The sequence below is a fragment of the Ailuropoda melanoleuca genome, chromosome 16 (assembly GCF_002007445.2).
Source record: "Ailuropoda melanoleuca isolate Jingjing chromosome 16, ASM200744v2, whole genome shotgun sequence".
In the NCBI taxonomy this organism is placed as follows: Eukaryota; Metazoa; Chordata; class Mammalia; order Carnivora; family Ursidae; genus Ailuropoda; species Ailuropoda melanoleuca.
This window is the reverse complement of record NC_048233.1, coordinates 14827463-14855259: the sequence shown is the minus strand read 5'-3', so window position 1 is coordinate 14855259 and position 27797 is coordinate 14827463. Positions and strand designations below refer to the sequence as shown.

Sequence of the window (27797 nt, the reverse complement as noted above, 5' to 3'; positions counted from 1 at the left end):
TATTTGAAGAGAGGTTAATATCTATTCTTTTGAAACTATTCCAAAAAAAGAAGAGGAAGGAAAGCTTCCAAATTCATTCTATGAGGCCAACATTACCCTAATACTAAAACCAGATAAAGACACTACAAAAAAAAAAAAAAAAATGAACTACAGGCCATTATCTCTGATGAACACAGATGCAAAAATTCTCAACAAAATATTAGCAAACAGAATTCAACAATACATTAAAAAAATCATTCACCACAATCAAGTGAGATTTATTCCTAGGATGTTAGGGTGGTTCAATATTCGCAAATCAATGTGATACATCACATCAACAAGAGAAAGGAAAAAAACTGTATATTCATTTCAATAGATGCAGAAAAAGCATTTGACAAAGTACAACATCGATGTATAATAAAAAGCCCTCAACAAAGTAGGTTTAGAGGGAACACACCTCAACATAACTAAAGCCGTGTATGAAAAATCCACAGCTAACAACATCACACTCAACTGTGAAAAATGGAGATTTCCCCTAAAATCAAGAACAAGACAAGATGTCCACTATTATCACTTTTTTTCAACATACTACTTGTAAGTCCTAGCCACAGCAATTCAGACAAAAATAAATAAATAAAAGGCATCCAAAGGCATAAGAAGAACTTCTACTATTTGCAGATGACATGATACTATATATAGAAAAACCCTGGGGCACCTGTGTGGCTCAGTGGGTTAAGCATCCGGTTCCAGGTTTTGGTTCAGGTCATGGTCTCAGGGTTGTGGGATCCAGCCCCATGTTGGGCTGCACACTCCGCAGAGTCTGCTCGAGATTCTCTCCCTCTCCCTCCCCCTTTGTCCCACCCCTCTGCTTGCTGCACACGCGCGTGCTCTCCCTCTCTCTCTAATAAATAAAGTCTTTTTTTTAGAAAAAGAAAGAAAAACCTAAAGATTCCACCAAAAAACTGCTAGAACCGATAAACGAATTCAGTAAGGTCATAGGATACAAAATCAATGTACAGAAATCTGTTGTATTTCTATTTCACTAATAATGAAGCAGCAAAAAAAGAAATTAAGTAAACAATTCCATTTACAACTGCACCAAAAATAATAAAATATCTAGGAATAAACGTAACCAAGAAAGTGAAAGATCTATACTCTGCAAACTACAAACACCAATGAAAGAAACTGAAGATGACACAAACAAATGGAAAGATATTTCATGCTCATGAATTGGAAGAACAAATACTGTTAAAATGTCCATACTAACCAAAGTAATCTACAGATTTAATGCAATCCCTATCAAAATACCAACAGTGTTTTTCACAAAACTAGAACAAACAATCCTAAAATTTGTATGGAACCACAAAAGACCCCAAATAGCCAAAGCAATCTTGGAAAAGAAGAACAAAACTGGAGCCATCACAATCTCAAATTTCAAAATATACTACCAAAGCTGTAGTAATTGAAACGGTATGGTGCTGGCACAAAATCAGACATATAGATTAATGGAACAGAAGAGAGATCCCAGAAATAAGCCCACAATTATACGGTCAATTAATCTTCAATAAAGAAGGCAAGGATATGCAATGGGAAAAAGACTCTCTTCAACAAATGTTGCTGGGAAAACTGGACAGTACATGCATAAGAATAAAGCTGGACCACTTTCTTACACCATATACAAAAATAAACTCAAAATGGATTAAATGTGAAACGTGAAATCATAAAAATCCCGGAAGAGAGGACAGGCAGTAATTTCTCTGACATCGGCTATAGCCTATATATATATAGCAACATCTTCCTAGATATGTCTCTTGAGGCAAGAAAAACAAAAGCAAAAATAAACTATTGAGACTACATCAAAATAAAAAGCTTCTCTACAGCAAAGGAAACAATCAACAAAATTAAGACAACCTACTGAATGGGAGAAGATATTTGCAAATGATATATCCAATAAGGGTTAATATCCAAAATATACGAAGAACTTACACAATTCAACACCAAAAAATAATCCAATTAAAAATGGACAGGAAACATAAACAGATTTTCTCCAAAGAACACACACAGATGGCCAAAAGATACATGAAAAGATGTTCAACATCACTCATCATAGGGGAAAATGCAAATCAAAACCAGAATGAGATACCACCTCACACCTGTCAGAATGACTAAAATAAAAAACAGAAGAAACTACACGTGTTAGCAAGGATGTGGAGAAATAGGAACCTTGTGCACTGTGGTAGGAATGCAAACTGGTGTAGCCACTTGGAAAAACAGTATGGAGGTTCCTCAGAAAAGTAAAAATAGAATTACTATATGATCCAGTAACTCCTCTCCTGGGTCCTTACCCAAAGAATGCAGAAACTCTAATTTGAAAAGATATATGCACCCCTATGTTTACTGCAGCATTATTTACAATAGCCAAATTACAGAAGCAGCCCAAGTGTCCATCAATAGATGAATAGATAAAGATGATGTGATAGGGGCGCCTAGGTGGCTCAGTCATTAAGTGTCTGCCTTCGGCTCAGGGCGTGATCCCGGCGTTGTGGGATCGAGCCCCACATCAGGCTCCTTGGCTGGGAGGCTGCTTCTTCCTCTCCCATTCCCCCTGCTTGTGTTCCCTCTCTCGCTGGCTGTTTCTCTCTGTCAAATAAATAAATAAAATCTTTAAAAAAAAAAAAAAGATGATGTGATATACACACACACACTGGAATATTATTCAACCATAAAAAAGAATACAATCTTCCCATGTTCAAGAACATGGATGGAGTTAGAGAGTATAATCTACGGTATACACACACACACACACACTCACACATATATATGGTCAATAAAAATAAAATAATACTTTAAAAGGGAAGAGAGGGGAAGCATTTTATAATTAATCAAGACAATATCAGCAGGCTCTATGTTGTACAACAAAAGGGCGTGGTTTACATTTCTCTTGCTCTTTCAAAGGGATCTTCTCAAAGGATCTGCTGACCAAAAAACTCAGGTGTGAGAGTTTGAGCCCAAGATTAAAACCAAAGAGCCAACTCCTCCTCAGTGTTTATAAACTATTGATATTTATAAATTCCTTTATCACTCTAATAATTCCCCCAAGAGATTTGCTGCTAGGGACACATCTAACATTAAGGGTCACTGATTGTCTCCCAGTAATTCTCTATGTTCCATTCTGCTATTTCATTTCCCTCTATTTCAGCAATGTCATTAGAAACCATTATATACCTAAATGAGGCAGTTTTTCCTTTTTCACAGACCATCCGGACTTATATTCAAGACTTAACATACAGACTTACACCATGACTGAAATAGCACTGTATTCCAGATGCTTTGCTTTATAAGAATAAGAGAAAGTATCTTAGAAGCAAGAAGACAAAAAGTTCTTTATAGTTTCTTTTTTTTTAATATTTTATTTATTTATTTGAGAGAGACAGCATAAGTGAATGGGGCAGAGGGAGAGGGAGAGGCAGACTCCCCACTGAGCAGGGAGCCTGACTTAGGCCTCTATCCCTGGGATCATCATGATCTGAACCAAAGGCAGATGCTCAACTAACTGAGCCACCCAGGTGCCCCTTTACAGTTTCTTTTACTGTCTAAGTGGACTAACCTTCACCTTTATGAAATGAACTCGCTCTGTCCACCTAAATCAAGTATTGGTTATTCAGTCTCTATCGATGCCTGTGACTTTGGCAGGCAAAGCAAGTTAGGGATCTACATGGGTTTCATATATGCCTGTCAAATTCGAAACACACACACACACACACACCACATTTACATACCAAACATTGCTATGAATTAATCCTTAAACTGACATTATCCTTCAAAACCGTCACCTAAAGATCACTTCTTCCACGCTTTTCAGTCAAATTAACATCTTAAATAAAACTGCTAATAGACAAAATTTCCCACATCACAAGACATTTCATTGCCAAGATCTTGGTTTTAGGGGCGCCTGGGTGGCACGGCGGTTGGGCGTCTGCCTTCAGCTCAGGGCGTGATCCTGGCGTTGTGGGATCAAGCCCCATATCGGGCTCCTCCGCTATGAGCCTGCTTCTTCCTCTCCCACTCCCCCTGCTTGTGTTCCCTCTCTCGCTGGCTGTCTCTATCTCTGTCGCATAAATAAATAAAATCTTTAAAAAAAAAAAAAAATCTTGGTTTTACTCCTCTATGCTCTCATGAAGATACACCATAAGACTTACTAAACCATGTCTGGATTTCCAAACACAGTCTTTCAATTTAACATACTGTGGGAAAACTTCTGAAGAGAATTTCCCCAAGCCCCTAAATGTGCCTAGTGTTCAGAAAGAATCATTAGACCTCAGAGAAATTCACCAAGAAGCTAGACAACTGTGGCCCCCTGTTGGGTAAAGATCCAACTCTCAGTCCTCTGAGAAGATTTGATCAATTACTCCAGGAGCTAAGAGCTGCCAAGAAAATCTATTTAACTCCTTCCTCTCAATGGGAAAACTGATGACAGACTTTCCTAAATTAAAATTTGAAAATGTCCAAAAATGCCCTGTTACTTAATGAGCTCCTACCATAAGGCAACAGAAAAGATTATTCATAAAGCTGCCACCTGTGCCAGATGCTGTGCTAGCCATTACAAGTCACAGTCTGTAGGGATACTTACGTGCGAAAACAAACCTGCACATAATTCACCCCATCGAAATATCAAAAACATAAATGCTACAGAATAGAATGAACAAAAAAATAAAATCCATTTCATTTAAACTTAAATAAGAACATTAAGTCAAGAAAATAAAAAATTAGCATGTTAATGAAACCTAGAATTTATATAAAATCTATTCTTATTTTTCCTGAAACCTACTGCCCCACTTTCACTGCCCAGTATTCAATGTCCTTCTGCTCCCACCACACACTATCCCCCCTAAATCTCATTTCAGGAAAAACCTATTAGTCATTTGCACTTTATTCATGATTTTAAGGTAATATATGACCTGTGCCAGGAATATTTACTTTTAAGTTTTACCTCTATGGTAAGATATAGTAAACTATGAATGACAAGTTTTATAAAGGATGTTAAATTATTTCCAAAAGTTTGTGAATTTTTATTATTCCTGATACTTAACCTTTTAGACAAATATTTTTTAAATGACCTACTGAGAATCACAATTCTGCTACTAAAATGTGTATATTTGAATTTTGAAACCCATGTCTACTTTTATCAAAAAATATTGCTATTCTCAGTTGAATGGCATACACGTACTTGTCTGTGATTATTTACCTAAAATGGTCATATTGTGGCACCAAGGAGACTTACTGAATGAACACCTACTCCATAGTCTGGGTATTGATCAATTTTCACAGATGCTGATCACAGGAAAAAAAAATTAGAAAAATGAAAGAATATGGGATGAATAATTCCCATCTGGGAAAAAAATACAGTGATATCTACCTTTTATCACATTTCAATAAGAAGGAAAGCAAATCACTATAAAGGTATTAGGTACATATCTAGTTTCAACTCCCATTACATTCCAGCATACACTGGGGCTCCAACTGCTCTAGACCCTTTGAATCTCTTCCTCATAATCCCATGTTATAATCTAGTCAACAAATACCCTTGTTCACAAATGAGTTATTCTTTAGCTTTAAGGTCAGAACTTTCCAACATTCCCTACTCTATCCATGTAAAGGGAAGAGTAAATAATTCTCATTGTGGCTTACTATGTTCCAGGCACCATGTCACTTGCTCTACTTGTAATACCTCATTTAATCTTCACAATTATTCTATGACCTAGATTTTATCCCCCACCTTATTTTAGATGTGCAAACTCAAAAGTCATAGATGGATGAATCAGGATCTGAATCCCAGGCAGTCTGACTTCAAAGTCCAAATTCCTTTCCCCCTCCAAAAGCTCTATTTAATTAAATGGGTAAACATCTCAAGCATAGATTTGTTTGTAGAAAATTTTAATCCGGGTCATCTAGAACTGCAGAACCAAATTCTCAAACTTGAATAAAATCATCCTTTGAACTACGTGAACTAAGTGAAAAGCCAAAGTGAAATAAATTTTGAAAGAAAAAGAAAAATTTTAAAAAGACAAATATTTCTAGTAGACTACCATATGTATTACACAAGCCTTAAATCACCTTCTCCCTACCTTTTGATTTGCAGAAAATATCAAATGCTTTCCAGATCCCTACTTACCACCGTCTCATGCTCTCTGGTAATGCCTTTATCTGTGTTCAAAAATACATTTAAACACACGCAGAAGGAGCCGGCATGTAGGTGTACCCCTAAAGCAGCATGCATCTAACATGTGCTAAAATACACTGCCTGTAAGCAGACAGGGCTCCAGTTGATATTGTCTTCCAAAACAAACAAACAAACCCCCGCTACATTATGGAGCACAATGATTGCCAACACTGCCTGGGAATATCTGTTCCAAAGGGAATTCACCACCTGCTGGGTGCTGTTTCAAAACACCGCTTCCCCCAGCACCTCATCTCCTTCTGCAATTTCTCCTCAAGAAGTTCTTTCATGGCACAGGTTTTGACAAGGTGGCTGATTTTCCCAGTGCTTTCAGATGCTCTGTGACAAGTCATCAGAAACTTTAAAGCCCCACCACCCCTCCTTTTACAAAGTCATTAGATGTGCCAACTCCAAAGTTAGTCTGAGTGAGGTCTATGATGACAACTTGGCGGCCATGTTCATCTGGAAGCATTCCTCCTGGTGGAGCACCGCAGGAACACTGGGCTTCCCACAGCCTGCTCCTCGGGGGCTGGGGAAACCTGAAGCAGCTGTGGAAGGCATGTAACTGTGTCAGCTCTCTAGGGAAGCTGGGTCTTGTCCAATTTTCACAGATAAGGCTATTCCTGTCTGCAGGCAGGATTTAACAGCCACAGATAGAGAAGGCTGAGAGACTTGACTTAAGGTCAACTAGACAAAACACAGAGCAGTCATAAGAGAAATGGTGGGATTTCAGGTATATCAGTAAGGCTCCCCATCACCCAATATTCCCTATGGGTAAATATTTCCAATTACACAATTCATGTATCACTCACTCCCTGGTACTTATTTAAGCTAGCTTTCCCAGGAAAAGGTGGCTCTTGATGTCATCAATCTCTCAAACATGAGTGGGAAGTGAATTTTCTGTTCTCCCAGACAGTGTTTAAAACAAGGGGAAGGGTACCCTGAAAGTAGACAAATCAGAGGGTGTGGAAGGTGTGCAACAAGAGGCTAGTGCACCCAGAGGCAAGACCTCCCCTGCCTCACAGGGAGTATCCCTGACACCAGCTGACTCTCAATTACTCAGGGATTAATGATCCCAACAGGTTGATCTAGGCCCCTGGCTTTTTCCCGTTCTCACTGCTTGCCCATGGCATGTCTAACATATAGTCCAAAATGCAAATATACAGAGTTGAATTTTAAAGTAATCATTTTTGCTTTAAAATCCCCCTAAGAGGAAGAATGAACAGGAATATTAAGAATTATTAATTAAAATAACATTTGGAAATTATCTATAGATATCCTACCTCCCTTCATTTTGGGTTTTGAGTTAAGACAGCAAGTGGTCATATACGGAATGTGAGGCGATATTGACAACAAAAAATATAAGTAAAAAAATTTTTTTAAAGAAGTCTATATAGAAGCAGTGTAGTTTTCAGGGTAGGAGCAGTCTCTTCAGTCACAGAGACCAGGGCTGAGTTCCAAGTCACCACTCTCTTGCTAGATGTATGACCACAAGATGCTTTACCTCTCAAAATTCAGCCCCCTGGTTTGTAAAATGAGGATGAAACCTGACTACATAAAATTGTTGGGAAGAGTAAAGTACAAGCTACTCCATGTACTTAGCACAATGCCTTGCATATTGTAAGTATTCGATAAATATTAACTTTTATAATATCTATATTATCTTCATGAAGAGCATCTCCCTTTCAAAATCTTTTAAGTAAATCAATTTTAATTTTGTTAGCATGATAACAATCAAGTAGTTCTGTAACGAGGGAATGTTTTTCTAGAGATACGTATCAAAGTAGTAGGGGCAAATCGGCATGATGTCATTTTGAGTTTACTTTAAGTTACTACAGCAAAAAAGGAGGGCTAGTAAAGCAAGTGTGGCAAAATTGATTTCTGTTGAAACTGGGGGACAGGCCTATGAGTTCATTACACTAATCTCTCCACTTCTGTGAATGTTTGAAAACCTTCATAATTAAAAGGTTAAAAGAATCAATTGGTCCATCAATATATATTTATTAAGAATCCTCCAGGAGCCCAATATAGAACTGGTGACATGAGATAACGGTTAACCGTTGCTTAAAAAGAAAAACCAGGCAGGCATCAACTTTCCCTTTCTGGCATGTTGCCAGGAATCAAAGAACAAGGAAAGGAAAGGGCTGTGATCTGTGAACAGGGATTTCCCAGCATCCGCAATGGTGTTTATGCACACGACTCATCAGAAGAGCCCAGCAGCAGTTCTCAGACAGGGTTCCTCATCTGAACCAGAGAATAAAAAAATGATCTGAATGACTATTTTTCTCATTCCCCCCAATAGAGAACCAGTATCCTTCTGGATACATCAGATAGAAGTTATTTCATGATATGTAATGGATGCCTTTGGGCAGGAAGGCTTAATTCTCATGCAGAACCCCAACTGCAGAAGGCTGCTAGAACCTCCACGCAGAACCCTCTTTGCTCTTAGTTTATTTATTCACATTGCTCGTAACCTTGATGCTCTTGTCTCAAGCATACTGGAAACAGCAAATCAGAAGGTAGGAATCTCTAGAGCAGAAGAGTGATCACAGGAGAGAAATTTAAAAGTTTATTAAAAATGCACTCAGTGAACCAAAAAAGCAGAGCAGCCGGGCGTCCTAATTAGAGGCAAGTAGCTCTAAAAGCCTCAAGAGTCCATTTATACCTTTTATACTAGAAGTTAATATTTACTGAGCATTTACAATATTGAGCACTCACAAGGAGTTACATGCTTGTAAAGATGATCCTCCAAGTCCCCCAAAACTCTTAAATTCTATTCAATGTACTCTCCCACAGACAGGGACTAAACCTTCAGAGTTCTACTGCTCCATGGGATGATACTGGGCAATTTTTATTCCCTTCTTTATATTTGTGAATTTTCAACAACTTCTATAATGACTGTGTATTACCTTTGTAAGTAGACCAAAGTATCTTTTAAAGATACTTAATTTTACGAAAATTTCATCCCAGGTGACATAAGTTTTAAACATTTTAAATCACTCCACAGTGATCCATTCTCCAAAGTCCACAGATGGGTATGCATCTTACAGTTATTGTCCTTGGTGTTACGGAAAATGCGATCAAAATGGTGAGAAGAAAACTTGTAGCAAAAAAAAAAAAAATCAAAATAAGTGTTAACGGGGACGTCTATCAAACAAGAGGAGTAAGTTTTCATGAAAGGGGGAGGGGGATCAGGCTTGACCTTGAAGGGCAGAGGCAGGTAGAGGTAGCAGGAACAGGCCAAAGGACCCAGGATCCTCAAAGAAAGAAAGGGGAGAAGGGTTGCAATTTGCACACCAGGCAGTAAAAAAACCACTGTAAGTTCCTAGAAAAGGTGACAATTCTTCTTCATTCTTTCCATTTAATAAACACTGATAAAAACAAATTACTTACATCATGAAAAGTACTGTTCTCAGTGCAAGGAAGGATACAGAGACCTACCAAACACAGATCCTACCCTCAAGTAGGCTTATTAATAAAGTATCATTACAACATAAAAACACAAGAAGGAAATCAGTAAGTACCAGAAGAGAAGGCAAAGGACCTCAGCAGATGAGCGATGAACAGTCCAGCAGAGGAGACAAAGAGTCTTCAGGGAGAAGGTAAAATAATGAAAACAGTATTTTTGGAAGATTACTGGAATAATGTCTACCATCTATTAGTGACTCATCAAGTTAAGGGTGATCCAACTCTATTTCTCATCGAATACTGACACTAACTCTGCCACATAGGCAATTAGGTCCATTTTACAGATGAGGAAACTGACACTCAGAGATGAAATCATTTGTCCAAGGTCATGCAGGATATGTCAGGGCTAAGATTCAAACACAGGTCTCCATGATTCCAAACCCAACTTACTTCTAGAATGCTGTTACACATAATCAGTCAAGTGAGAAACACACTTACTTAATTCAACTATTCAATATACCATCTTAACAGAATTTAACAGGCATTTCTATTCCTAGTCTTGTGAGAATTCCTCCCTGGCCAAACCCATTCACTACTTCCTGACAGCACTATTTTGCTGTCCCCACTAACTGAAGTATTTCCTTTGACTAAAGACAATGGTTATGTTAATTTGATTAAGTAGGGGTATTTCTCATGAAATGGAAGTACATCTTAAAGAAACCAAATAACCAAAATAGCAAATCTGAGAAGATAAATATAATTTGATCTGTGTGAACAAACAATAAGAAGTTTAGCCGAATACAGATTTTCCTGGGGCAGATAAGACAGACCAGAGGTGGAGAAATTAGCTATGAGGCTACCATTGTGATTCAGGTGTGTCGTAGTACAAGCCAAGCATACGAATAAAAGAAAAGAGAAAGGGGTGAATCCACAAGATATTTTTTATGGAAGATACAGTAAGACTATAATCAATACTCTGCCATGCAGAGGAATAAATACAAAATAAAAGGCTCTGCCTACATAAAGATTTATGAAGTCAAGATGTACACTCATGAAAACATCTAGAGAGAAAGAAAATATATAGTTATGTACTCAATCATGTTCAATCATCAGAGAAAGGGGGGAAGGGGAATGTAAACCAATCACTGGAACTTAGAGCCTCAAAAGCCAGAGAGGACTGTGATGGCCAGGAGGAATAAAAATGTATGAATTCCAAGCACAGGGAACACCACAGACCTACAATTCCACAGAAGAGTAATTCTAAGTAATGATCAGAAGACTCAAAGAAGTTCAGAACTGGAAGGATTCTCAGAGATCATGTGTCTGCTTTCTTGTTTAATTTTTTAAATAGACTTCATTTTTTAGGGAAGTTTTAGGTTCACAGCAAAACTGAGCAGAAGGTACAGAGATTTCCCATCTCCCTTTGCCCCCACACATGCATAGCCTCCTCCCGTTATCAACAACCCCCACCACAGCCATACAGTTGTTACAACTGATGAACCTCCATCATATAAAGCCAGTACACTGAAGTCCCCTGCCCAAGATCACAGGGCCAGATGCAGAGGTAGGGCCAAAATGCTTAAGTCCCAATCCTAGATCCTTCCCAAATAAACCACAACGCACCCAGTGAAGCATACATGGCCAAGTACAGATTCCCATCATTCATCCCATAGGATACCAAATTTCAACTTGGTCTGTACAAGTAACTACTGTCATGTACCAAAACAACTTAACTTTCTTTCGGGAGTAGAGAGAACGCTGCTTTTCTCTGGGATATCTTCGGCGTTGTTAGCATCGATGTCTACTGTCTAGACTCTACATGTTAATCACTGTGTCCCACAGTTTCTCTGTATTATGCAGTTACGAAGGGAATACTACAACCAATCAAACACAGTATCCAGCTACAGACTGAGACTGATTTTCTTTTCAGATCTATGGAGATGTTTTCACTCATAGAAATCCATATCAGATCTTTGCCTATATGAAGAGATTTCCCACAGTATTTTAAAATGACTATCTAAAGGTTAATAATCCAATACTGACTGGTCCATCATTTGAAACAGGGCAGCTGCACGTGCTGATGATGAGCGAAGTCTGCTCTGTGTACAGCAGTGCGCTTCCCCAGTGATATTTTAGTTGGATTAAGGGAAGTTTCTCAAGGGCAGGGCCTCCTAACTTCTATTGCTCTTCTGTCTTTCACAAAGATATGAAAAATACAGAGTATACAGTAGATACTCTCTCTGTATATATATATTCACCTGTGAATAAAAGAATTTGAATTATAATAATGATTGTATCCTGAAGAGTCAAAAGTTGAAAAAGAAAAAAAGGAAAATAGGGGCAGCTGGGTGGCGTAGTCGGTTAAGCGTCCAACTCTTGATCTTGGCTCAGGTCTTGATCTCAGGGTCCTGAGCTCAAGCCCAGCATGGGGCTCCATGCTGGGTGTGGAGCTTACTTAAAAAAAAAAAAAAAAAGAAAAGAAAGTAAACTCTGCTTATAAAGATAGAAGACTAAGATACGTTTCTTGTTTCTTCTTTGGAAAACTATCAGAAGCACTGAAGTTTCTCCCTATATACTAAAGAGAAAAAAATAATCTCCCTCAACACATCAAAACATACAGACCTTGAGCTACTACGCCAAATACACATATAATGAGAATTGTCACAACCTACCTTCCCACTGAATTCACAAAACAGAATTAATAATCTGCAAGGAAACATCAATATGTTCTTTCTTTCCACCAGGAAATTAACTATATCACTCCTTCTGGTAGATCATCTCGCATCTTCAGGTAATGAGAAATCTTCAGGGTCTGTCCGCTCCAGGGTCTGAGACCATGGAGAAGATACACTCATGTCAATTTCCAAAATCACCATGAAGAGCACTGATATTTCTCATTAGTCACTGGCATTATTTGAATAAAATATGCTCCTTTTCAGACACAATGCACTTTTCAGTTATATGCAACTACTTAACTGCCTAACCCCCCTGATTTTTCCAAGATGCCTTCATGGTCATTTCTTCACTTCCTGCAATCAAAAAAGGCTAATTTCTCCTCAAATTTACTTACAGAAATGTTGCTAACCAAATATAAAAATATGATAAAGTAATTAAACGTAAAAGTGACAGAGAGGATCTGTCAAAAATGATACACTGTCATTGAAGGTTCTCTGAATCTCTAATTAATCTGGGTTACTCTACAATTTCCTGAAGGGTTCGGAATCTGGAGTGTTCATAGTAACCCCCTGGGGAGCTTGTAAAAATGCAGATTCCTGGGCTCCTCCCCCTGCTATGGATAGTTAAAGCTACTGAGGGGTTCGAAAATGTTCAATCAAGGATCTCAACATCAGAGATGAGGGGTCTGCATACCTTAAGTATGCCGGACCCCTAGTTTTGTGTCAAATGTTAAATCTGAATGAAATCTCACACACACACACACACACACACACACACACACTCTCTCTCTCTCTCTCCTACCTTGAGGCCATGGGGGCGGGAGTGTGTCCACTAGGTGTTCACTTGAAAAGCTCATCCAAATCTGGATTACGTGAGTAGTTAATTCGGATATTCTTACCAGACTCTAAAGACTACAATCTTGACATCATTAACCACATTCCAAAAGAACCAAAGCACCAGTAAGTGGCACTCTTTTAGGAAGTAATTACCAGAAGCTACTCTTATCTCAGATTTTGCTTTAGGGGAGGAAGATCTGACTATACAAAGAGAGTCAGAAGTTGCAGTCAGTGTCTCAACTTTTTAAAAATTCTGTATAGTTTGCTGGAGCTGAGATGAAACATTTATCTTTCTCTTGCAACCACTCTGGTTTCCAGGGGACTGACTTACAGCTGAGGCAGGCTGACGAGAGGTACATCCGTTAGACACACACACAACACACACCAAAGTTAACTGAAAAATTTCAAAGTGCCTTTTCACGCCTTTAACTCAAAGACGAACACATTTCAAGGTGACCCAATCCTCAAGTGACAGACAGTGTTTTAAAAGGGCCAGACCTCTCCACTTAAACAATTTCTAGTGACATGTTTAAATCGCATCCTCAAGGGCTCTATCTGCTGTCCTATTTACTAGTCTTTCTTTCCTGGCAGAGGCATCCCATTTTAAGCGAGTGCTTGAAGTTCATCTTCCTTCCTAACAATTAAAATCTACAGGGCTTAGATGCTTAAAAAATTTTTTTAACTTAGGAGGCACCATGGAGGACTTTCAATTATTTAATTATATGACCAACCCCAATTATTACTTTAGCTTTTTTTTTCTATTTATCAGAACAGTAGCAGAATAATAAAAGACAGCCTCAACACTCACGTTCACAAAGAGTAGAAGACATATACGGTAAAAATCAAAACGTTCATAGAAGGATGCGCAATTTAAAATCTAAAAATGCAGATAACTGTTATATTGACTGTGTCTGTATTTCATACAGAGAAGATGAAGGACTGTTTTCTTTCTTCACTAAAATATTACTCTTAGCCATTATAAGAGAATGAGAAGATTACACTAGAAATCTCAAAATTGGGCTCCTGTAGTTAATGAAACACGCCACGCTGGTTTTATTCAGTCCCTTTGCAGAAACTACTCCCTGTCAAAAATATCCTTTACCCAAAAACCTACCCTGAACTGTCTGTGAATTCCTATCTCTGCAATCTGACTACTTCTCTGTAATGATTTATAGGACTATGTCCCTTAGTGGACTGGGAGCTCCAGGGGGAGCAGAGAACAGGTAATGCTTACTTTGATATCCCAGCCATTACTAGAAGCATCCAGGAACAAGTGCCAGCAACAGCAGGCACTCCACGTAGTTTGTTTTTTAAAAACTGCAGAAATTTATAATATATAAAAATGAATTTAAAAAATTTATTCTGGTCCCCACTTCCCTTACCCTTTCTGACCATTGTTTGGGGAGAGAGGCGGGGCGGGGGGAGGTTTCATAATAGAGAGCAAGGTTTCATTATAATGAAGTAAGGTTTTCATTATAGAGAGATATAGATAGATGATAAGTAGATAAATATAGAAGTGTGTGTGTGTGTGTGTGTGTGTGTGTGTGTGTGTGTGTGTGTGTAGTACAACATTCTCTAGCCCTGCCAAGTGGGAGGCTTGGGAACAGACACTCCACTTACTATGAGCATACCAACAGCCCAGATCTGGCTTCTAAATACCATTATCCAGCAAAAGAAACACTCCTTGGAGAAATGGCTGGCTCTGGTGCTAGGGCAGGAAAAGTATAAAATAAGCCTAGAATAACCTGTGAAGCCAGAAAATGAGGGAGTACTTACAAGGAATGGTCATGTCAAAAAGAAAGAGAAGCCAGGCTGAAGGGGCTCCCATTGGCAAAATGTGGAACAATCTGAATAGTAAATAATAATAGTAACAATTACAACCCATTGGAAAAATAAGAAATCTCAAATACCCACTAATATAAGCAAGCAAACATAAATAAATTAGAAGTTCGCAGAGGAACAGGATATTTAAATAGTTTCAAAGTACCACCCCACAGGGGTGCCTGGTGGCTCAGCAGGTTAACTCTCATTCTCAGCTCAGGTCTTGATCTCAGGGTCAGGAGTTCAAGCCTTGCGTTGGGCTTCATGCTAGGCCCCAAATTTTCAGTATTTATTTTCTTTCTTTCTTCTTTTTTTTAATCTTTAAATGACATCAAGAGGCAGGATTGGTTCTTAAACCCAGCAAGCCAAGGTAAGCCCAAAGACTGGAACGTGAGAGCTGGGGTTTTATAAAAACACAAAGAGACAAGAAAAAGAAATTAAAAAAAACCCTAAAGCCCCTTTACTCTGATCACTTGGCAATCACTCCCAGGTCCCCACCCCATGATGCTCTGAGGCACATCAGCATATGTACATAAAGAATTCCCAGGAGCACCTGGGTGGCTCAGTTGGTTGAGCGTCCAGCTCTTGGTTTCAGCTCAGGTCATGATCCCATGGGTTGTGAGATCAAGCCCCACCTTGGGCTCCATGCTCAGTGGGGAATCCGCTTGAGATTCTCTCCCTCTGCCCTTTACCCTCCTCTCTCTCTCGTTCTCTTTCTCTCTCAAATGAATAAACAAATCTTAATTTAAAAAAGAAAAGTTCCCAGAGGAAGGCTGGTTTTAACACATCATCCCAGAAAATTTCTTATTCAGTGACATCTAAACCTACTTTCCTAATCTACCAAAGATTGGATATTTCCATTTTCTCTCAAGATAAAAATCATCTTCTCTAAAACAAACCGCAATGTTTAAGATGTGGATTATTGGGGGGGGGCACTCGGCTGGCTCAGTTGTACAGCACTCAAGTCTTCGTCTCGGGATCATGAGTTCAAGCCTCACATTAAGCATTGAGTTTACTTTTATTTTTTTTATTTTTTTTTAAAGATTTTATTTATTTATTCGACAGAGATAGAGACAGCCAGCGAGAGAGGGAACACAAGCAGGGGGAGCGGGAGAGGAAGAAGCAGGCTCATAGCGGAGGAGCCTGATGTGGGGCTCGATCCCATAACGCCAGGATCACGCCCTGAGCCGAAGGCAGACGCTTCACCGCTGTGCCACCCAGGCGCCCCTTGAGTTTACTTTTAAAAAAAGGAAAAAAAGAAGAAGAAAGAAAGAAAAAGGTTAAAAAAAAAAAAGATGTGGATTATGTAAGAAAACAAAAAGCTTTCACAAAGACATAGGCAAAACCTCAAAGAGTCACCAGCTGTTGACTTGCCTTCTCTTGTCTTACAGATTGAGTGCCCCGACTACCACCAAGAGATGACACGTGGTGGTTAAGCATGCAGCGTTAGCACCAAACCACCTACATTTGAATTCTGGCTCTGCCACACTAACTCTGCCTAAGCTCTGCCAAACTGTTTTTTGGCAAGTTACTTAAAACTCTCTATACCTCAGTTTGTACATCTGTAAAAAGGGCATCATAATAGAATCTTCACAGGGCTGTTGTGAAGAGTAATTGAGATAACACAAAAAGTATTTAACCTAGTGCCCGGCACAGAGCTAGAGCTCTATGTTAACTACTGTCTTTGTACCTAGCATCTAGGCCAGACACTGTGCCTAGTGTTAAAGATTTAAACACTGGCCAGTGTTAAAGAACTACTCTCAAGCATCCTGGGCTTGGCCTAACTTTAAGATTTAAAATTTCATTCCAGGGGCGCCTGGGTGGCACAGCGGTTGGGCGTCTGCCTTCGGCTCAGGGCGTGATCCCGGCGTTATGGGATCGAGCCCCACATCAGGCTCTTCCTCTATGAGCCTGCTTCTTCCTCTCCCACTCCCCCTGCTTGTGTTCCCTCTCTCGCTGGCTGTCTCTATCTCTGTCGAATAAAGAAATTAAAAAATCTTAAAAAAAAAAAATAAAATAAAATAAAATAAAATTTCATTCCAACTATTTCTTAAAAATTGTTTAAAGATAATTTTGCAGTGGAAAAATCACCATTACCAAAATCTACATTCTACATCAAAGTCATGCTTTCACAGGAGTGGCAAAAATGAGCTCCCTACATTCTTGGTTCTTATCTAAGTTCTTCACTTGGTTATCACAATCCACTTAAGGTACAGTTTAGGTACATCTATCTAATTTCTTAAATAGAGAGAAATAAATGAAAAATAACTGCCTATCACATTTGCAATTATTTTCATTGTAGCTTTGGCTTGATGCCCAGGTCATGAATCAGACGTACGTCTATGAAAGCAGGAACTATCCTTGTCCATCTTGTATCCAAGGTAGTACTACCCAGTACACAATTGGTACTCAATAACTACTTTTTAAATGAATGAATGTGCTTCGTACAATACAAAATCCCGCCATGGTTCTTGGCTTGGCAACTAGCCAAAGCTAATCTCCTTTATCTGTGTTTTAAACAAATAAGCTACCCTTTCTGTTTGTTCTGATCTGTGCTACAGGAAGAACCTCCACAGAGTAAAAGAATCTTTACATTCCTCAGTAATCATGGTCCTTGATCATTCCAATCGAGAATAGATGCCTAAAACCATCTCTTGTTAATGCAATACAGGAAAGCCACAGAATTGTCCCTATCCCTCCGAATTAAAAATCAGCTTTCAATTACTTTCTTCCCATTGTTTTTCAGATATCTTTGAAATTTTTCTTTCTGTACACAAGAGCTTACAGAAACACAGATACAGAGATGCTTAGAAGTCACCTAATACAGCAGCCCCATTTTTCGGACGCCGCCAAAGAAAATCACATTGGAAAGGAAGCCATACAGTCAACATCCTTCAGAAGCCTCTTGAGACAAAAGTTGACAAATCTAATTTTTAATAATATTCAGAAAAGAGGGAGGTGTACATCCACCAGAACCTGACTTATACACAAAGGTCTAGGTGGATGCCCCAGTTCTCCCAAACAAGGAGCAGTTCTAAATTCATTCGTTCATTCAACAGACATGTTTAACGGCCTCTGGTGTGGCGGACACTATTCTAGGTGCCTGAGATACATCAATGAACAAAAGGCAGATCACTGCCTGTACTGTACCTACATTTTAGGCAAAACTTTGGAGGTGTCTAGGAGAATACAGAAAACATAGGTCCATTTTAATAGAATACATAGGGCCAGAAGCGTTCCACAGCACCATGGAGATCATCAAGCTAGTGGTTCTCCGACTGCGGTGTGCTGCAGAACCACCCAAGAGGACTGATCATTACTCAGAAGGCCCAACCCCAGCCCAGAGCTTCTGATTCATTAAGATATCAACGGGGCCTGAGAATTTGCATTTCTAATACCCTCTCATACAGCGTCAACACTGCTAGTCCAGGCAGCAAACTTTGACAACCACTGACCTAGTTGGAAACAAATCAAGTAGCTTGGCCAGAACCACAGGCTACTCAATACCAGGCCCAGATTTAGGGTTGGTTTTTTTTTCCCTTCTGACTCCAAACTGATCAAGCTTTTATGAGGATACAGCTGTCACTTACCAACTTAAGGCAAACACTGCCCAAAGAAAAAGGTTTTTTAGCTTTATGTTTGAGTTGGAGAAAATCAGAAATGAATGTTTTAAGTATAAACTACCTTAAGCAGGCAGACAGCACTGATCACTAAACACGGACACAAAAATTAACATTAAAATTAGAGGATTTGTTCTCTCTTTCACATATCGAAATGCCATGAGAGAAAAGAATGTTTGCCCTAAAGGATTTTATCATGAGGGTGAGGTTCAGTCTCAGATGAGCTTATTTATTTAAAAAACGTCTATTGGGGCGCCTGGGTGGCACAGCGGTTAAGCGTCTGCCTTCGGCTCAGGGCGTGATCCCGGCGTCATGGGATCGAGCCCCACATCAGGCTTCTCTGCTATGAGCCTGCTTCTTCCTCTCCCACTCCCCCTGCTTGTGTTCCCTCTCTCGCTAGCTGTCTCTATCTCCGTCAAATAAATAAAATCTTTAAAAAAAAAAAAAAGGTCTATTAACTGAAAGTATATACACTAAAATATAAATAAGTGACTGGATTAGTAATAATTTTAGCTTTTTTGTGCTAATTGTATTTTCTAAAATTTTTACAATAAACACGAATTCCTTTTGTAATAAGGGAATACATGTTAATTTCTTTAAGTGACAGTGTTTATTCAAAAAGACTTTTAATTAGAAAACTATAAAAGCCATCAGTTAATATACTGCATAAATTAATACTGAATGTTTTTTTTCCCTAGCACATAAATAATTCAAGTAACATATTTTACATTTTAGGCTAAACCTCTGTCTGAATTAATCATTAATACCGGTGAAGGAAAAAGTCCTTGAAATATATCTGATTTTATTTAAATGAAGAGAATAAAACAAAACTATGATCCTTTAAATAGCTGCATAAAAATCAAATTTACTATTATTCTACCTAGCAATTGTTTTTTGTCTTTACTGTTACTTTTCAACAAATGTCTGGATGTGATGCTAATTCTTGCAAATAAAGAAAGCAAAATGTCATCTGTCAATTATACCAATTAAAAAAATAAAGTAAAAATAGCTTTAATTGTATTTCCTGAAAAAAAAATAAACATCTAAGTTTTGGAAAAATAATGGTGTATCCTCGATGTGTACAACGTCAGAGAGCCACATCCCTGAGGATACCAAGGTAAGACCTACACTCCATCCCTGTAGCCCATCCACCATCTTTCTGGATCACCTAATCTAGGAAATATTCCTTTATTACTAAAGTCCACATTTCAGGGATACAACTAGAGCTTAAAACATAATCTGCTAAAGAGCAATAACTAAAGGAGAATCAATATGGTGAAGAAATCAAGTGTCTTTATAGAGACACACGCTTACCATTTAACAAAAGTTCTGGATTACCTCTTCAAGTCTAGACTATTTCATTAGACTAGTCACTTTTAAAGGAAAAAAAAAGTGCCTGAATGTGTTATATAGAATTATAACTACTTTTCTGAAAATTGGGATTTAAAACCAGAATTCTATATCATACTATTATTAACTCTTATTAGGTATCCACAAAGTACCAAACACTTTAAATCCTCATTTGATCTCCAAATCGCCCTATGAAGTATAAGCATTTTACAGATTAAAAAGTTGAAGCACAGAGTGATCAAGTAATTTGCCCAAAGTCACACAGCTAAATTGAAGATCCAGGATACAGATATCCGAGCTATAATACTTAATTTGAGATCCTTAACCTTTGGCTCCAATTATGGTTCTGCTTATGTTTGAATTACAAATTTTTTACATTTTAGGAAATCAGAACTAAATTTTTCTTGCCATATTTGATAATATCAGTAAAATGAAAAACGATGAAATAATTCAGGCACTTTCACAAATCTCTGCACTACTAAAATTATATGCAATTGACAGTAAATTACGCAGTACAGAGATCTAACAACTTTCCCACCAGCATGGCCATTTCAGGGTTACGGCTGTGGTAAACTCACCTACGGAAATCCAGCATTAAATCGCATAGTGGCTCGACTGAGTGGGTAAGAAAGGTTTTTATCTTGTTTTCTTTGGGGTTTTTTTGGTTTGGTTTTGTTTCGGGGGTTTGTTTTTGGTTCTGGTTTTTGGGTTTGGGTTTTTTGTGGGTTCTTTTGGTTTGGTTTATTCTTTGCAAACAGGGAGCCAGAAGGTGAACGAATTAAGCTGGAAAATGATAAGTCGAATCCTTTCCTACGTCTTCCGCTCACCACATAAGGCCTCGGTGCCAATGTGCACAAGAGTTAAGTCTCCATGGACTGGCCTTTGCTCAGGGTGGGTGCGCACGGACCTGGCGCCGCCGCTTCCCGCCTGGACGACCACCCCCGGCGGGCGAGAGCGGGAGGCGGAAGGCGATGGAGACGGGTGGGGACGACCCGCGGGGTCCTTACCCAGCTCCGTGCCCCGGTTGCGCGCGGACATGGCGCGAGCCGCTGCAGCAGTCGCCGACTCCTCAACGCCCAGCTGCCCTCCGCCCAGCCCTTCCTGCTTCCCGCCCGCCCCACGGCGTCGCCGCGTTCGCCCCGCCCCTCTCCCTCTGGGGGTGGGGCCGCGGACTTCGGTGCCTCGGTCCGACCACCGCACGCTCCCTTGCGGGGAGAGCCTACCGCCGCTCTCCTACACTCCTCCCCCAAATGTGGGACTCGGGTACTAGCTCCCGAAATAGTGCCACCAAAACCCGTTTTAAAATGTTTGAGTTGCCAAATGCACTGAATAAACACATTTAGAAACTTTTCACTCTAAGATTAAGTAACGAGATTAAGTTAACTGTCCAAGTGCAGAGCTCTGCAGCCTCTACCTGAAGGGCAGCACTGATCGTTCGCCGCCAGCGAGCAAACAACGGCCCAGAGCACACTGTGACTTCTAACCTAGACCTCATGAAGAGAAGCAGCTCCGTTGCAGGGCGGCGGTAGGGCCTTAGGAGTGAGAAATCTGGTTTCTCAGCATAGCATGGACGGTAATTAAGGGGGACACTAGGTACATCAATTGCCTTTCTAAGCTTCATTTTCCTCATCTCTAAGAAATGACCTTGACAATTTCTTGGAGCTCTAAACCTGAATCTGTGATAGTCACGTTTTTTCAGCCTAACTTTTCTGTAACCAGGAGGTTAAAATTGTCTAGAGTCACTCAACATAGACTACTAGTCAACTCATCTCTGCTCACAATCAGAGGCACCTCCACTCTGTTGGGAGAAAGAAAACTCACTTGTGGCTTGTCTAAGATGAGCCAGTCACTGTGGTAGGAGATTTTATTTTATTTTATTTTGCTGTTAAAGATTTTATTTTTTTGCTTGCGAGAGAGAGTGCGTGCGCACGAGAGAGCGAGCGAGCAAGCAAGCAAGAGCAAACAGAAGCAGGGAGGAGGGGCAGAGGGAAAGGAAGAAGCAGACTCCCTGCTGAGCAGGGAGCCCAATACTGGGCTGGATTCCAGGACCCTGGGATCATGACCTGAGCCAAACGCAGAGGCTTAACCAACTGAGCCACCCAGGGGCCCCCGCCAGGTGCTTTTAGATGTATGATAGCAATTGAGTCTCAGAACAATCCTGCCAGGTATGTATTGTATCTCCATTGCTACAGACACCAAGTTTCTGAATAAAGAAGCATTCTGGTATAGTGGAAACTGAGTAGGTTCCCAAAGGTTCAACCCCCTTAATATACCAGCAATTCCACTTAATAACTACGTGGTTTTAGGAATGTTACTACTTGTTTGTGAAATGGGGAGATCAAAATACATATGGCTTGCAAAGCTGTTGAATGTGTGCAAAGCACCTAAGAAACATTATCGCACATAGTAGATGCTCAACAAATGAAAGCTGTTACTGTTATTGTCAGGTTCACAGAACAATTGTGGGGCTAAATAGGAAAAGTAATCCCAGTCTTATTCCCCTACACTGAGCTGCCTCTCTGCTTGTCAAGACATAGCTATTGCTCAGTATTTTCAATGTGTCTAGATTCTACTCATTCATATAATAGCATTTTTCCTTTATTTTTATTTTAACCCTGAAAAAGTGAAAAACAGGCCCTAGCAGTCTGGAGCCCTTGCAGCTAGCCCATCGTGCTCCCAAGTAGAACATAAACAATTTGACAGAACATTAACATCAGCCAAGGCCACCGTAACCATGATGAATCAACAAAAATAAGACCATTCCTAATCCTGTTTGGACACAGAAAAAAACATGAACATGTCCAAACCAAAAATGACAAAATAGTTCCTATCCTGCTTAATGTAACTGTTACTTCTGTACCCATCAGCTTTAACCTAATCCCATAATTCTTGTATTTAAATGAGAATTAAGGTGCCCTGTCATAGAATTATCAGCATTTCCTGTGAGCATCTAATCCAGAGCAATGTTTTGCTTCCTTGAACCTTCTCCAAATCATGTAACACAAGCCCAAATCCTATGTCATTTCTAACACTCTCTTCCTGAGACACCTCATAGTTCCACATGGGAGTGTTCTTCCATGTTCCAATAAATCAATAAACCCAAATGTATCCAACTACAGGTGCGTTCCTGTGATCAGCTAGAAGGAGCTACCATCCCTAAAAGATACAAAGACAATAAATGGAATTTTGTTTTTAGGGGCAGATACAACTCTAAGCCAAATTCTAAGCCATTTGTTATACATCCCTATATAATGTAAACTTACTAAAACAAACAAAAGCGGTGAGACACTAATCAGGGCAGCCTCCTACAGCAGACATTTTAGCAATAATATCTGACAAAAACTTTCTCAAGGACTTCTTCTAAAATTAACTTGTTGCTAAACTAATCTGAAATTAATCTCTACAGTTTGAAAATAAGTTAAATTGTCAGGATTCGCAAGAATAGTAGGGATAGAATGCCAAAGGTGAGGGATTTTTTTTGACGTTTTATTTATTCTTTTAAGTAAGCTCTGTCCAACATGGAGCTTGAACTCACAACTCTGAGATGAAGAGTCACCTGCTCTACCAACTGAGGCAGCCAGGAGCCCCATGAAAAAAATTTAATGGAGAAGTGTTGGGAAGTTTCACTTTGTGAATTTCCCTTTTAAACTTACTGTCTTCTGAAACTTTCCAAGTACCCCTATGGCAAGGCTTCTCAAAGAAACATCTGTAGACCACCACTACTACACTGGAATCTCCCACGAGTTTTTTCTAAAGCAGGTTCTAGGCTTTACCATAGCCCTACTGAATCAGAATCCCTAGGATCCTGGAATCCATATTTTAACAAGTTCCTTCACATGATGTTAATGCAACCTAAATGTAAGTAATCATCAACCTAGGGTCAGAGAAAATATGCATGCCAACCTGGAGTTATGGCCCAAACTGGTTCTTACATGAGGAAAACTCTTTCAAGTATTAAGTACTGTTATTTTTTTAATCCATCCAAATTTTGTTATTCCTTTTTTAATATAACTTTTAAATTGCCAGGTAATTATTTCTCTTCCCATCCCCACTCCTTCAGTTAAAATTAAAGCTCTAGGAATACAACATATTTATCTTGAAGCCTCAAGAATCTACAAGACCTGGGAGTTAGGACTAATTCAACTGTTGACTTCCAAACAGCATGGACCCTCTGTGTTTGGTTCTTCATATGCCTAGGGTCTGGTAGAGTCATTGTCACATAGTAGTCATATGTGTGTATTTGTTAGATGAATGATTACATATTACTGGCTGGGCTATTTTCTTACAGTGCTAACGGTTTTATCCAGTCCAATTCCATTTGACTCTAGTCTCCAATCCTATGATTTCTAAAAGCATGCACAGATTCCTGAGGTAAATACTGACTTGGACTATGGATTGTAACCAGTTTTTCTAAGTCAAAAGAGGGAAGGTGTAGAAGCAAGGAGAACTAGGCAAAAGTACAAACGTCAGAATTGACCTATTTCAGAACTGAAAGGACACTTAGCGAACATCTAATTCCTACTTCATGGTGAAATAAGAGTAAGAATTATATTGAGTCTTTTATAGAAACTAAACTTATTCCATTTAAATAAGTTCTTTATTCTCAGACGAGATCTTTCATTACCAACTTGGATTTTCATTTTTTATTTATTTATTTAAGATTTTATTATTTATTTGACAGAGAGATAGGCAGCGAGAGAGGGGACACAAGCAGGCGGAGTGGGGGAGAGAGAAGCAGGCTCCTAGAGGAGCAGGGAGCCCGACGTGGGGCTCGATTCCAGAACGCTGGGATCGTGACCTGAGTCGAAGGCAGACACTTCACGACTGAGCCACCCAGGCGCCCCCAACTTGGATTTTTTAAAATGTCTTTTCTCTTATGAAGACTGTGGTGGTTAAAAAAAAAAAAAAAAAAAAAGAAAAACCCTGCCCCGTCAAAATAAAAAGAAAACCTTTCTTTTTTNCTCCAATCTACTTTTTTTTTTTTAATCTATCGGTCCACAAAATCCCAAAGTTAGAGAATCATTGATAGAATAAATATACAATACTAGCTAATATTAAGGTGCTTTTTATGAGTTGTTTATCCAATTATCAATTGGATATAAATATAAATATATATTATATATTTATAATATTTATAAATATAAAACCAATTATCAATATGTCAAAAAAATCTGTTAGATATTTCAAAAAAAAATCTATGTGTGAGAAATCATCTCCTTTTATAGAAAGAAACTAAGGCTCGGAGAAATTAGTCTAAGTGCTAGAGGATGGTTTAAAACCCAGGCAATATTACCCTAGATCACACAAGTGCTGTTCCCACTATCTTGCTGAAGCGAACTCATTAGACCAGCCATTTAACCTCTGAAAGTCAGGTTCTCCACAAATACAATGAGTAATCTTACCTTCAATGGGTAATCTTACCTTCATGAGGTTATTGGAGATATTCTGACCAAGTCCTATTCTCTCATTAATTAAAGTGACTCAACCTATAAAGTATTATTACTGTTCCTTAGCTATCATTTAAAGGCTTTGGCCTTGTTTCCAAAGGTAAATTTGTTAGATGCCTCCTTTGTGTCTTCAGGAACTCTGTTGATTCTACACTGGTCTTGATGGCACTCCATCCATTGGCTATTGTGCATTCCTATAAACAACAAAAAAGCTAAACCTCCCGAGAATGCTCTTGCTCCAGTAATTCTTTTTCCTTAGAAATCCCCCTTGTATAAGAGTCAACATGTACAGTAACTTATATAGTAACCCAATAGGAATCACTTTTTTTTTTTTAAGATTTTATTTATTTACTCGAGAGAGAGCAAGAGCAAGCATGAGCAGGGGAAGCGGCAGATGGAAAGGGACTCTCGATCAAAGGACCCCAGGATCATTCCCTGAGCCAAAGACACTCAACCAAGCCATCCAGGGGCCCCAGGAATCATTTTTTGTTTCAAAATATTAATCCTCCTGGTGTAAAGCATAGGTAGATACTGAAGAAATGTTTTCCCCTAGTCTGCATTTTCAATTCCCATTTTGTTGTTTCTCCTTCTGGAAAATTACATCTACGTGCCCCACCCCTCTGCCCTTTGTGTCAAAGAGGAAAAGGCAGCTCAGTTAATAATTCCACTGAATATTCAACTACTAAAACCATAACATTTTAAGTTATAAATCATGGCACTTATTTACCATACTATTTTATAGCCATTAAAAAGAATGTGTTAACTATTTACTGGTAGGAAAAATTCTCAAGACAATTTACTGACCACACTCAATCCTGGTTTCTTGGGCGAAACCTGTGGGTGATACTAAAACTGAGAAGTAATGATACACAAGTGAAATGACTGAAAACTAGGAGGGAATTCAGTTACCATGACCTACTGCACAGTAGGACATAAAGAAGCGGCTCTATAGCAAGAATGGAATGGGAAACAGTGAGTGGAGATGAGACCATCATACAAGCTGGACTCTCCTGGGTAAGTGGGCCTCAGGTTGCGTTTGGCTGTACATGGGCAAAGGGTTTGAATGGATTCCTACCATGTCTGATTCTTCAGTGAACAGGATGATCTGCTGCATGGGGGATAACTGGAAAATTATCTTCCTGGTCTGGTAAGATTTGGTGCTAATTTAGGGCCTTGTTTCAACAACTTTTGAGCACTTATTAGCGTAACAAGCTCTTTTCTAGGCAAAGGATAGTATTGTTGAAGATGAAAAATAAATTAATTTCAGATAGTGATAAGAATTATGAATAAAATAAAGGCAAAATAATAAGAAACAAAAGAAGGGATACAGGAGGACTTGAGACACAAATCACAAGAAAGGGTTAGCCATGCAAATATTTAGGTAAGAGTGGACCAAGTAGCAGCAAGCCAAGCGAAAAGGCCTTGGGATAGAAGTGAAGCCACCATGGCTACAGCAGTGTAAGCAAACAAAGGAAAAATGAAGAGGTCACAGAAGGCAGAAGTCTGATCATAAATAAAGTGGTATAAAGGGAAGCCACTATGAATTTAAGGCAGTCCCTTGGCCTCTTCAAATCCTAAAGCAATCATCTTTCCTGCCATGTAGAGGGTAGATGGGATGAGGGCAGGGTAGGGGGAGTGAGGACAAGAAGGGCAGTCAGCAAGGCATGGCAATAGTGTCAAGCGAGAAAGAGAGAGCCTGGCCTAGGGAGGAACAATGAAGAAGAGGCAAGGTAGATTCAGAAGAGCCCACAAGATTTGTGTATAAACTAGAAATGGGGGTGAGAATGGACTCAAGGACTTTCATTTTTTAAAAGATTTTACTTATTTACTCTAGAGAGGGAGAGAGCAAGAGAGAGGGAGAGGCATGAGCAAGAGAGGGGCAGAGAGAGAGAATCTCAAACAGACTCCGTACTGAGCACAGAGCCTGACGATGGACTCAATCCCAGGACCCTGAGATCATGACCTGAGCCAAAACCAAGAGTCGGCCGCTTAACCAACTGAGCCACCCAGGTGCCCCTTCAAACTAAAAGGACTTCTCTTTAGTTTGAACAAGTAATAGGTAGTGCGGGTTGCTGGAATAAGTAGTAGGTTGAGAGAGAAATTGGCTTGGCTGAAAATTAAGACTTGTTTTAAAAAAGTATGACTGAGATACTTAAGGCACAACACTCAACTAAGCCATTAAACTCTGGTGCTCAGGGAGACAGAATGGATATACCAGAAAATAATGAATGCCATAATAATAGATCCCCCCTCCTTGGAGAGATGAACTAGGAAGTACAGCCCAGGATAAAAGGAGGAACTGGCAAATACAGGAGCAATAAAAAAAGTGTAAGGAAAACCAGGAGTGTGGTTTCATAGAAATGAAAAAAATGTATTCCAGAAACAAGTCAGGGGGGCCTGGGTGGCTCAGTGGGTTAAGTGTCTGCCTTGGTTCAGGTCATGA

At 39.3% G+C, this 27797-nt stretch overlaps 1 protein-coding gene across 9 annotated transcripts in view; it reads right to left on the bottom strand.

Annotated features, from left to right (window-relative positions):
* DERA (deoxyribose-phosphate aldolase) overlaps positions 1-21129 on the bottom strand; it is a 120080-nt gene extending 98951 nt beyond the window's left edge. For 2 of the 9 annotated variants that reach the window (XM_034646636.1, XM_034646635.1), the window contains exons 1-2: positions 20915-21017; positions 14893-14963 (exon numbers count right to left, since the gene is read on the bottom strand). In XM_034646636.1, coding sequence (XP_034502527.1) covers positions 14893-14944 — 52 coding nt within the window. In that variant the 5' untranslated portion in view covers positions 14945-14963; positions 20915-21017. Of the gene's footprint in view, positions 1-14892; positions 14964-20914 lie in introns of all 9 variants that reach the window. The other 7 variants (XM_034646640.1, XM_034646637.1, XM_034646638.1 and 4 more) reach the window with 7 other exon arrangements.
* Positions 21130-27797: the final 6668 nt, after the last annotated feature.